General features: G+C 38.9%; 1 protein-coding gene across 1 annotated transcript; it reads right to left on the bottom strand.

The window, feature by feature from the left end:
• Positions 1–4,163: 4,163 nt before the first annotated feature.
• On the bottom strand, positions 4,164–13,136 carry LOC113008255 (sterile alpha motif domain-containing protein 9). Its single transcript, XM_026145553.2, has 4 exons — positions 12,512–13,136; positions 9,581–9,638; positions 9,429–9,493; positions 4,164–9,249 (listed from the first exon to the last, which is right to left on the bottom strand). The coding sequence occupies exons 3-4, from the start codon at positions 9,450–9,452 to the stop codon at positions 4,777–4,779; spliced, it is 4,497 nt and encodes a 1,498-aa protein (XP_026001338.2). The 5' UTR covers positions 9,453–9,493; positions 9,581–9,638; positions 12,512–13,136; the 3' UTR covers positions 4,164–4,776.
• Between the last annotated feature and the right edge of the window lie 384 nt (positions 13,137–13,520).

Here is a 13,520-nt window from a genome sequence, read left to right as displayed (position 1 = left end):
CTGTGCTTTATGGCAGAATGGCGCAAGATGATCGGGATCATTTTCACCCCCGCTGACCGCTGAAGGAACACACGTGCTTTTCAGTTCATCAGAAATGTTAAAAAAAATCATCAGGCTGCCAGAGAAAAGAGAGTGAGAGCGAGGGTGAACAGATTTCTTTCTCCTGCAACAAAGGCCTTAGTCAGTAGGGCCTGTGAGCTCAGATTAGTGTTACACAGCTCTAACACGCTCCCTGCAGGAGGAAGTCATTCATCAAAATCACTCTGACACAGGGCAAATATTGTGCAGCGTGCATGTTCGGTTTATATCGTGACTCAGTATTCTTCATGCCTCTTGCTACTTGTTCTAAATTCCTGTGTTTAGTTAAAGATCTTCTTTGTAAAAACCTACGCCTAAAGAGTTTGAAACCTTCTAAATGAACTGAAACGTTCGGTTCCTGGGTGAGCAACTAGACTCATGCTGCCACCTTCTGGTGAAAGTTTTCACTGATGGTTTTTCTTTGCAGCAGAATTGAAAAAAAAAAAAAACAACCACAATGACTTTATGTATTTGTACTGACCTCTGTGATATCAGCTGAAGGTGAACTAGGACCAGTTGTGTTTGTGTAATACCAATATGGACTACAACATGGTGCAGGAACTAAATCGACACAGCATTATCATTGCAATAACAATGGGCAGCACGGTTGCACGGTGGTTAGCACTATTGCCTCACAGCAAGAAGGTCCTTAGTTCAATTCCACCATCAGGCCGGCGTCTTTCTGTGTGGAGTTTGAATGTTCTCCCTGTCTTTGTGGGGGTTTTCCACGGGTCCTATGGCTTCCTCCCAAAGGTTAATTGGAAACTAAATTGCCCATAGGTGTGAGTGCGAATGGTTGTCTGTGTATAGGTGTTAGCCCCACGACTGGCGACCTGTCCAGGGCGTACCTTGCCTCTCGCCTTAAGACAGCTGGGATAGGCAACCCTGAAAAAGGACATCAAGTGGAAGCCGATGGATGGAACATAGGTATGGCTAGAGAGAATTATCAAAGGTTTAAAGAACAGCAGAACAGGTTTGGCAACATTTCAACTCACACGCTTGTAAAACACTGCCTCCAGTGATGATAATTAGTCTTAAAATTTACAGAGGGTAATTGTAAATAGTACCGTTTAAATGTAAATCCTGTGTACATGACCATTTATAATAATGACTTTTTTTAATGAATAAAACATGGTAGTGTATCGTTTTCTGATAGTCATAAGATGAACCTTTTAATGCATTTTATAAATGGTATGATATCACTGGTTGGTGAGGTTGTGTCAGCGTTGCAGGTGCCGCATTGGCTTCGTTTTGCCTTTGACGGTACTGTGATGATATAAGGAAAGTGTTTCACAATTTCACTCATCAAACTCTGCTGCAGGTCTTAGGAATTACTAGTTTTGGATGATACAGGCAATATTTGGATAGTGGATTATGTGTACTAGCAACCATAATATTACAGTGTTATGTAGTATTATGATATTATTATGATATGAGCGTCTGGCTAAATTAACTTCAAAGTATTTTAAAATGTGTTCTTCACTTTTAGTTCTCTAATTCACATTGTGTGAAGCAGCAGAAACTCCTTTCTCTGGCAGGAGCATCGGGTTTCACTCACATGGCCACTTTGACCTTTTCACCTCCCGTATGCCTAAAGTTTCACTTTGGTATGAATGTCAACGAATTACAGTGACATGACTCATCTAAATGTAACATCTCAGGTTGCCAAGCTACGTCCAAGTGAAGCTGCTAAAAGATTTACAGCATGTGTTCTTCTGAATCTACGTCTATAGATAGCTCACACATCTAACTTGCTCCATAATATGTTAGAGAAAGGCTATACTTATCGCCAGAATGATGACCTTCTGACCCCCAGAAGTGACCTTCTAAAGATTGCTTTTAGCCATGTGGTGCAGGGGTACTTATACTTGGAGATATCGTCTGACTCATGTCAGAAAAACAGAAGAAATCAGGAAGAATAAGCCATCTGTGCATAAAGAAACAGTGGGTACTCTGTCTAAAGTATTAATATAATGCATTGGCGTTATGGTGAAGTTCATTTATAAATTCTACTTGAATTGTATTAAAATTTAAGTTAAAAAAACAAACGATAAAGGTCGAACTACAAACACGTTTACTAGCGCGACAGCCTAATTTTTCTTTTTGTTTATGTTTTTGTATATTTAACTAGTTTATATACCTCTAGGGTGCGAGCAGATCGACTGTTCAAATCAGTTTCGAACCTTGCTTAATTTGAGCTTTAACTTTAGCAGTTGCAGAGACACCAATCAAATCTTAAGCCAGATCCAAGATATTAAACTATTTTTTCTGTTCAGTTGTATTTTAGTTTTGTGGGGTTTTTTAAGTCCATTTCTGAGCTTATGTTGCAGCTCTGTGCTGAGTGGAGGGACAAACTAACAGTGAGTGGGCGAAGGAGAGGGTTTTTTTTACTCAAACAAATTCACACCAAATTCACAGTTTTCACTCAAAAGCCATCAATCACCCATCAGAATATAGAAAAAAATGGTAGCAATTATCCTCTTTAAGCCAGCATTCTCACACTCTTTGCTCTGGAGCCATCCAAGTGACAGGTATCCCACCTAGCTGCTGCATAGAGATCTATTATATTTACACTGATTGTCCAGTAAAGGCAGGGCAGCCCCCTTTTTTGAAATTTTCTTACCATGACGATATTTTTGAAACCATTAACGTGTAAAGCAAGTCCTTGGGATTCTTATGGTTCAAAAACCATTTAAAAATGAGTTACGGGCTCAGATTTAGAAACAGTTTATCAAGAGGTGCGAGTGATGAGAGATGATATCACCGTGGCAACTGACAGCTGATTCAAATGTGGGCAATTATTTTCAGTCCGTGATTTTAAATCAGTTCAACTGGATCATTTGGATTAGCAGATTACATCTCAGGCCTGTTTCTGATTGGTGGATTTAATTTGAACAGGCATCTTATTAGAGTATGGACAATTAATATCAGGATTTTAATTAAATCACCTAAGGGCTCAGACAATTTGATCAACTGGACTTTTTTAAAACCACTTTAATGTGTTTTTACTGTCAGCATACAGTATGGAGGGGGACAGCCACAGAGATGTTCAACTAAAACCCAAAATACCATTATAAAAGCTACAAAATGATTTCAGCTGCAGACACTGTTCAGCTTGTAATTCAGAATTACTTCTCTCTCACACTGTTGGCTTTTCCTAATAAAACAAATGAGTTGCTGCCCCCTGGTGGTACGTTTTAGTTAAATTCTGCAAAAGCTCTACCTCTCTATATTAGTGTACTTAACTACTTATGTAGTTTGTAGACAAACATACACTGAATGTTAGCGTACTAACATTGTACCTATTAATATTAAAATGCCCTTTTAGCAAATTAAACTGTTTTCCATTGCAGGTTAATATCATCCAAAATCGAAGATGCATTAAAGGCCTTCACAGAAGAAATGCAGTGGTGATGTTCACTATCTTGTGTCAGATTTAGAAATGTAATCTCTTATTGATGTGTGTCACATGGTGAGCCACCTGCTGCTTAGCCATGAGTGTGAGAGAGACTAGATGTGTCTCTGGGGGCCATGAACTTATACTCACAAAGCCCAGAAAGTAGCACCCACATTCAGCGAGACTCCATACTTTACCTATCATCCTGACCCACAGGTATAATGATAAATAACACCATGTGGAGCCCGTGTGTTCACAAGCCTGTGCAGGGCAGGGGGGAAGTAGATGGGAAGATAAAAGAGGGCAGCACTGCCCTGTTAACCATTCACTTTTTAACATATTAGCTGCCTGAATATATGCATTTTATTGTTTGCATGACAATAAACTGTAGTTATCCATTTTTAACTATATATCCTGCATTGTTTAATGTTTCATAAATACTATTTCTTCCTTTTTGGTCTGTCATCCAAAAAAAGCATAAAGCACCTCACACTTTAGGCTGTATGAGGAGCAGTCACAGGGTTATATAATGCAAATGCTTCTTAGAGCTTTTGCATATGACCTAAACTGATCCATTCAATTTCATTCCCCCCTAATTTGAACATAGTTATGCACTTCTTCATTTCTGGAGTCTACATATAACTATTAGAGTGCATGTGCAGTGCATTTTAAAGTAACCCTTACATAGTAATGTTGCAGTACATCTTTATTAGGTAGAAAAGGTATTGCAAAATTCAGTGCTAGATTTTACATGGAAACCAAAAAACAAATCATGTTGCAAAAACTGCAAAAGTAATATAAGACAATACGATAAAACGTCAAGTGTTGGAATTTTAAACGTTAGACAACTTCATATACAACTTAGTTGTATTAATCAAATAATCATTATGCAAAAAATTAGTAGTACAAAAGTACACAAATCAAATATAAATGTACTATAAAAATGATTTAACTATACTATTAAATCCATCATATATCACTTTCAGTCATATAACCTAAAACGCGCCAACCAGTAACAGTTACATTCATTTTCAAATATCACATATCAGTTATTAAAAAAGACTAACATTTGCAGTGACTTGTGAGCTACAGTGTAAATGTTGTTAAGACATTGCTCAAAGGTTTTGTATGACAAATGCCCCCACCCCTTGCAACAATAACAAAAATACAAACATCATTTATGTAAAGTACACAGGAAAACATAATCACATATAAGCCAAAGACGACAATTATGCAGATGTCCAGTGCAAACTCTGCCAGAAAAAGCTAGCGTGTCTCATCTCTGTCATGACCATGCATAATCATTTTTGTCCAATGTCAAATGCAACAGGTCCTCTCATGGAGAAACCTATGAAGAATGACACTTTTGACCCCTCTGCATGCCCACTAATCTGGCTCCGATACATTGGGGTGACTGGAAGACCAGTATCTGCCATTATGCAATCACTATGCACCTCCCCTGTGACCCTATAAAGGAGCTCCTCCACCTTCTTCTCCTTCCATATTGTGCCACTTCCCCACATGGAGGCAAACTGCTGTTGCCCATCCACGATGCACTTTTTGATCTCTCCAATGTGGACCAGTCGTTCATAACCAGGCTTCTTTCCCAGGAGGAAATGAATAACGGGACTCTTGCCATTGTACACTTCCTTCATCTCTGCATGATAAGAGGTTTTCATCTGTGAGATGTACCTTCCAAGTTCTCTGTATACCGGACGGTTTGGCTCTGGCCATAACAGCAGAACTGCAATGAAGTAGAGCGGCAAACTCTCACTCAGTGGGATTTGCCCACAAAGAACTTGGGGGAGAAGATTTACCATGGTTTCATATGGCTGTAACAGATGTGATCCCAGTTTAAGACGACTCAACACAACATTGACATAGATAAAGTTCACTTTCTCCTTTGGAGTTGGGTTACACTGCCAAATAAAGAGATACTGTCTAGCAATCTTTTCCAACTTTGCAGTTGAGGTTTCATTTGAGAGACAGCTCAGAATCCCAGAATAGGTGTCAGCCTTTTCCTCTTCCAGGAACTGTCTCGTCTGGTGTAGTTCCAACTTAGTGTACAAGGTTTTATTCTTCAAAAGAGATGCAGAATCTGTCTTACAGAAAACCTTTGCATAATTTCTGAAACATCTGAAAAGCTCATTTTGGGACATTTGCTCACGGCTATCTTTCATTCCAAATCTGGAGCCCAGATTTACATAAAAATTGTCAAGGAAGTCTATGTTCTTCTTCATCCTGTATTTGAGGTTGTAAAGTACATCCTCAAACTGTTTCAGAATGACATAGTAGGGTTTGTTTTTGGTGTGCCAACGATCCTTACTTTCTAGGTCGTAAAGTTTAAGATCTCCAGAAAGAACCTGGCTCATTATGTCATGACGAAGACCATCAGAAGAGAACACAGGGGTCTTTGCCAGCACATCAGTGACAAGCACACCAACCTGAATTTCTCCCAGGCAGCCAGAGGTGTTGAAAGTACAGTTGTCTGTTTTGATTTGTAATCGTTGGAGTGACTCCTTCTTTGCAAGGTTCTGTGTTTCCTGGAATGCTTCCAATGCTGACTGAGCCAGTTTCAGAAGTGTTTTCAGTTTCTCTGGACGGATGGGTTCTTCCTTGCAGTCTGCAATGGCATTCTTGAGCTCATGCTTGATCACTTGTGCTGATGTATCTGCAATATAGGAGTTGTCTTTGTAAAGCTCTTTTGCTTTTTTTGCCCAAAATTTTGCCTCTACAAAATCTTTCTTTCTTAGGTAATAGTACCGGGCGAGTAACTGGGAGACAATGGGATCTTTCTCATATCTCTTTGAGGCATTTTTTAACACCATCTCTTCCAGTCCAGGTGTTTCATGTGCAATGTCCTGAATGAGTGGAGAGAACTGTGATTCCTCTAATTCATGATATCGCTTGACCAAAATGTGGTGAACATCTTGCAGGAGCTTGCTTTTGCCTTGTGTGCTTTCATAAAACGTGTCTGTGTTCAGCAGAAGGTCAGCAATTTCAACTTTTTTCACATTGTGTGTTGCTTTAAGTTCCAACAAACACTGCTTTGCAATTCTTGAGTGAATCATTTTCACAGCTCTGAAGACTACCTTACCCTGAACTGAACAGCTGGTTATAAAAGTAGAAAATTTTCCAAAACCACATTCAACTTTGTTGGATCCACAAAACGGTTTTGGTTGAAGGTCAAGGAATTCCTCACACAGAGAGACTGATAGAGAGGCCCCGTGGCAGTAAACATCCAACAGAACTAAAACTGCAAGAAGCTGGGCATTTTTCTGATTCATATTGAAGCTCTTCAGTGTGTTGCGGACCACACTCTCAATGTATTCTGACTTAAAGTTCTTCTTCATGATCATGAAACCATAGAATGTTTCAGTGTTTTTGTAAGTTTTCTCTATTTCGACTAGTTTTTCCTCAAACTGTTTCTGTTCCCTCTCAGAGAGATTATTTCCAATGAATACAGTATCTGCAGTTTGCCCAGTCGTTTCAGAAGACTCTGATCTCATGCAGTTCAAGACAACCACCTGCGCAGACTTAGACTGAATTTTTTTCTCTTCGCATTCTTTTTCAATGAGCTGCTGCAAGTCAAATACTTTTTCCATATCATCAAAGTCATCTATCATCAGCAAAACAGGGACACTTGGCAGCTGCTCCTGATATTTATACATGAGAAGTTTGGTCACCTGACTGGCTACTTCAGCAAAGTCAGCATTGTTGTTCCTGAGGACAGCACAACGAAATGTGTTCCGGAGAGACCACAATATGTGCATGGCCAAAGTTGTCCCACCACATCCAGGTACATGCATGAGGTTAAACAACACACAGGCTTTTCTCAGAGAGGATAAATCAGGTATGATTGTATCCTTGATGTAGTCAAAGTGGTCTCGTTTGATAAACGGTGTGGATCCGGGCTGCTCCGAGAAATAAAAATTCCACCACGTCACCTTTCCACCCTTGTAGAAGTTCTCCTCTATCACATTTTTTTCCTCATTTCCTCCTTCACATTGGTTCACACAAAGGACATCTAAGGTACTCAGACTTCGCTCCACTTTCTTCTCAAATAGCACTTTGCTTCCCCCACCACACGGTAGGAAACGACTGGATCTGCGATTCTCTGACCAAAGGCTAAGGATAGTGCCATTGACTTCTGCAAAGCTGAGATCATGTATGCATCTACCTGAGATGTTGATTCCACATCGAGCCTCAATTAAGTCTCTCCAGGAGTTGAATGCTTTGTCATTGTCACATATGCAAAGGATCTGATCTGTGCCTCTGAGTTCCTGCCAGAATGTACTGAAAGTCTCCACAAGGGGGTCCATCTTCTCACTTACTCTTGACAAAATTAAAAAAATGACGAGGAACCTCTTGTTTGGAAGGACATCTTTGCGACACAAGAAGGAAATCACATCTCTGATGGAGGCTCCCTTGTCCATTAACCACTGGTCAATGTCTGAGGGCGACTCATGCTCAATGCCTCCATTGCAGAACACCCAGCTGGTGTTTTGCGTTAATTTCAACTTGTTCGCAATGTCTTCAACTCCTTCTGTGATTTTATATCGTGCCGGTGAATGAATATTTACTGGGCTCTGCTGGTCAAAATATTGCTCTAATCCCTCTTTAGCTGATTCTGGATCAAAGTCCAACACCGCTGTTGGGTTCAGATCTACAAGAAATTTTAGATAATCTAACTGGCTTGGGTATGATTTGTTAGTTATTATCACATACTGCTCAACATTTGATTTATCTAAAGACAGAGAGCCACCAGTGATCATGTGACTGAGTCTAGAGCCCTGAGTGCTGTTTTTTATCACACTGAGGTGCTTCTCTTCTGCCTTTTTCCGGAGTTCTAATTGCTGAGCCATACTTTCTAGAAACTGCTCGTACTCTCGCTTGTTTGGTTGCACAAGAAGATCTCTGCTGCTACCACCATCACGGATAAAGAAACATTTTGATGGTTCTGATTCAGTTTCTTTCATTTTGCCTTTTTTCTTGCCCTTTTTTATGGTGTTTGTGTGGTAGCCGTTTTCTTTACAGATCGTAGTCTCTGGAACAACGTCGACTTCTATGACACATTTGTCAGATAATGTCGTGTTCTTGTTGAGAACTTCAACAAATCGTGGAGGTTTGATGCATGTCTGAGCAGCTTGTTTATGTTTATGTTCAAAACACCCATTAATGGCAGATTTTAGTTCATTTGCAAAAGCCTCTCTGTCCTCAACAACCACTCCCAACACTTGACCGTGGGTGAACTCCGGTTTGTCTCCTATTCCAAAATGTATGGTGCCGTTGGTGCGGCTGTTCATGCAGGCAGCTGCAAAGCGAATGACCTCAGATGTGAACTTCTTCATTTTAGTTTCTTCTGTTGTGCTGGTGAAAGCTTTGTACTCATGGCAGGGTTCAATCAAATCTGAGGCACCTGATTCTGTAACATCAAGAATGCTGCTTTCCGTGTATCTGAATGTATCGTGGTATCTACAAAATGGATACGGCTTGCACGGTTTCCCAGGCTGGTTTCTAGAACCTACTGGCTCTTCTTTTTTAAATTTCACAACTTCATCTCTGGCACGAATGAGAAGTTTAGCCGGTCCAAAAGTCACACCAATTTTGGTTAAGTCAGTTGTATCTAAAAGCAGAAGACTTTCACCATTGATGTCTTCATTAAACAATATTTCAGCAACTTTGTCATCCACGCGATCCAATTGGAGAACCCATTGCCTCACTTGATGTTTACTCCAATCTTGTATGTCTGATGACAGATCATCTTCCTGGCACTGAAATATAAAGTCCAGTTAACATTCCTAATTTCTAAATTAATTATTAGACACTTCAATATTTAGTGAATATGTCTAGTATTATGTGGAACAGTTTAAAACATGAACCTATGTTTTAATTTATAAAAGCTCACTTCTTAATATTTGTTTTATTGAAGCATTTTTCAATTTTTACTTACCTTCATTTCACCTTGATCTGCCATGACAGTACTGCTTCCTCTTTCACAAATATAGATTAGTGATGCTACAAAATAATTTAAATAGAAATATTAGCAATAGAGGAAAAGTAACTGTATTGATTGTAACTCAAATTAAGCAAGTTCAGCCTCACCTTAATTTTTCCTGATCATCAATGATGGCTGGTCAACTTTTCACACATATTGGTAATGCTGCGAAAAAGTAGAAGTATTATAAACACATGGCTGAGGCAGTTTAGGAGTAACAAGGGAGGGATTTAAGAACCAACGAGACTAATTTATTTAGTTTCAGGGGGAATATGTATGACATTGTTAATCTCAATAATCGTTAAGATGTGCTTTGCTATACAGGATTTCAGTATATATACAGTTTTTGGTCTCCTTTATTTCTGTGGTCTCGATAGGTGCCAAGTATTGATTACAGGGTGGGCTGTTTAGCAATTGGTTACCCAGCAACCACACAATTGGAATTCATGTAGTATATGACTTAGCATTGTCTTCATGAAATAAGTAAGAACTTGAAAAAGATGTAATCTGGATGGCAGCATATATTGCTGAAAACCTATAAGTTACCATAAGTTGGCACCTGTGAAACTAAAAACTGGAAAAACAGTATAGTGCTAAACAAATATTTTGAATAAAATTTGTATAATTTGACTGTCTTTTGAAAGAACATCCCAGAGAAGGTGAGCGTTTTTAAAGTAAATATGGGGAATTCATCATTCTATGAAACTGGGCAATTATTTCAACAATTTAATAAATGAAAGATTCAGAGACTCTAGAGAGGTTTCTGCACACAGGAGCCAGGACGCAGAGCTTAGATCTTGATAGGGTTCAGGCCTGTACTGCATTAGAAACAGACCTGTGTTGGAGATCACTGCATGACCTTACAAACACTTCTGAAAAGTGTCGGCAGTTAACACAGCTCTTTGTTGCATTCACACATGCAAGGAACAAACAGAGAAGATACAGAAACACTGCTTCCTTCCTTAAAACCAGGAAGCAGCCTGTGGTCTCACCACTTATCCTCAGTTCAGTTCAGTTCTTTTTTATTTCAAAGAGGATGTTTAGTTACATCGAGACAGCAGCCTCGATAATACGTATAATAATACAGGATTATAAATTAATGTGCTTGGTATAGGTAAGTTGTACGTGTGAGAAGGCCCCATTGACGCTGAACTCTGTGTTGAAGTGAAGGTGGTGAAGGCAGAGGAAACGGAGGTTCACTGATCTCAAAGTGAGGAGTAATGATCAGTTTTAAAGAAAAGTTGAATTTTCATGTGCAGCTGGCTTATTGGCAGAAGGCTCTGCTCTTTGGCTCAGGTGCACTATGTGGCATATTACAAAGTAAGATGTTTTGAGTCAGTTGTATGGTGCAGTGTGTGCTTGCATGAGAAGCCTCTGTGGAACTGTGTACTGACTGAATTAAAGCAAAGTACATATGTCAAGCCCTTGACATGATCCTGTTTTCCAGTGTGGACCTTGGTAAAATATATTCTAATGATACAAAATTAAGAAAAACCATTTACATACATTATTAGGATTAAGAAAGCTGCCTGAATTTTTTGTAGTAACCCCGTTGCAATACAATAATCAGTTTTGGAGTCGAATTTGTAGCATGATTTAGTGTCAGTGAAACAGAAATCTGAATTTATTATGTTCAGGACAATTATTACAACTACAATAACAGTAGTTTTGCTACTAAGTTAAATTATTTTTTCATAAATTTTATTTTTGCATTTAAATTAAACATAACATGATTATACGAAATCAACCAAGAACAGCTATTGTTTTTAACATTTGTGAAATTATAAGCATGAAAGGAAAAAAAAGAAAGGAAAAAAGAAGAAAAGGAAAAGGAAGAAAAAAAAACGAAAAAAAAAACAAACAAATAAAATAATTCACGCGGAGTGTGAGGCATGAATTATGATCAGTTATTTTTTTTAAGAATTCTAGAAATGGTTGCCAAATCATACAAAAACTCGCCAGTTTCCCCTCTCTATCAAATCTTATCTGCTCTACCCTGGCCACAGACACCATCTCATTAAGCCACCTGTTAAAACACGGGGCCGAAGAAGACCGCCACTGTAAAAGAATAAGTTTCTTTGCAGCCAGCATACCCATTGTAATTAAGCTCAATTATTTTAAACATATCTGTTTTCTCTGTATGGAAGAGGATTAGGGCCACTGGAAATCACAAAGAAAAAAATATGTGGTGGAATTTTCAGTTTATAAAGTCTGCAACATGGTCAGCTGTGGTCAAGGCATTTAAATTACTGTAAGCAGGAGAGCTAACACAAATCAAACATCACAGTTCTAAAGTCATGAGAGCTCTGAAACAGAAGTAGTGCTCCCACTTCTTTATCCATTACAAGGAAGAGGGAAAAAGTCACAAACTTATCACACCACACATCACGAGGCTCGTTGTTTTGTGCCCTTGGCGTTATTAGCACCTGCAAAGGGAGTTGTCTTCTCCAACTACTGAGGCTGAAATAAGTTAATATAGTTTTAGAAACTTACACTGAACAGTCTATTACAGTGTTAAAACTAGGCATATGCATAAGCTACTTAAACACTTTAAATGAGAATAATAGAAATTTTCTATTACAATTCCAAATTACTCCCCACATTTTTTAATGGTTCTAATCCTCTTCCGTACTTCTGATTCAGAAGCACACCAGTGGTTTCAGTGGTGTGCTCTACAATGCCAGCTAGAGGTTAGAATAAAACCAGGAAGTAGCTTTAGTGTTTAATGTTTTTGTTCAACCCACAAATCCAAAAGACTTAAGGCAACAGAACCAACAGAATCATTCAAAAACTGGTTAATTGCTTTCTGGTTAAGTCTTTTTAGATGTGATACAGTAGGTATTAAGTGGAGACAGGAAGATATGTAATGTAAGGTAATATAAGTAAGCGAAGTGTCATCATAGAAAGGCAAACCCTGTAAAGTAAAACGAAGAACCACAAAAAATAACTGGTTGCATCCTTACTACGCATTTACTATTTTTCCATTTATCTTTATAACAATGAAGGCTCAAAACAAATACTGACCAAAACTCACTCACATTTCATTCAGTCCGCTCTTCAGTCCTCTCGGTTTAAAGCTGAGCTCCGTAGCCAGGTTAATGTAGCGGTTTTGGAGAGCAATAAAACAAAGAGGATACAGATGAGAGAAGACTGAGGAAGAAGACTTCAGCTGGGCGGGTCATTCTCAGGAATTGAAACCTAACCAAAACTGTCCGTGTGTTTCGATTATTCTTTCCGAAACGATACTTGTTGCGAGATGGGTGACTTCCTCCGTGATTTGTCAGCATTGTATCATGTTCTTTTCGTCGTCTTGATTAATTGTGAAACGATATTGTAAATCCTTTGATCCCGGAAACCCTCCCAAATGAGTCAGTGCGTCAGTCCATGAGGTCCTTGAAATGTTCCACTGGGAGTGGAAAAGTGGAAAGATTCAGTTCCAGGGTTGAAAGAGCGCCCTCCTTCTCAACTGAATAGTTAAATTGAATTTTAAAACACATGTATAATATCTAAGAGCTGAAATTTAACTGAGCTGGGAAAAAATTTGTGAAAAATTAAAAACTGAGGGATTAAAAGCATCCTCCTACTGCGCATCACTGCATCGATCTCCGCCGTGGCTCCCAGCAGCGGGTGCCACAGCTGAACGTGAAGCAACAGCGAGGTACTAAAAGTTGCGGTTCCACTTATGTCCCCTTGAGGCTCCAAAGTCCCCATAGATGTCCACGTTGAGACTTTGGACCTATTTTCTACCGTCATTGCTTTGGAGTAGCGAAACACACCCCACCTATCATTTGCTGGATGTTAAGAGATCTGAATTTAAAAACGACTGTTAAATCGCAGTTTTTTTTTTAACTGGAAGGACTCAATGGGGTATGGCCCTTATTCATATAAAATATATAGTGCTAATGCAACAGCACTTTTCTGTTCATCTTTGACTAACACATGTACATTTGTAGTATAAAATCACCCTGTGTGTTCTCAACTGTGGAAACAAAATCAAAGTATATAACCGAGTAAGTAGAATAACACTTCACGTTTTCTTCAGTTAAA

This window comes from Astatotilapia calliptera, chromosome 16, assembly GCF_964374335.1.
Source record: "Astatotilapia calliptera chromosome 16, fAstCal68.1, whole genome shotgun sequence".
Taxonomy (NCBI): Eukaryota; Metazoa; Chordata; class Actinopteri; order Cichliformes; family Cichlidae; genus Astatotilapia; species Astatotilapia calliptera.
Note: the sequence above shows the minus strand (reverse complement) of the source record. Positions and strands in the feature narration are given on the sequence as shown.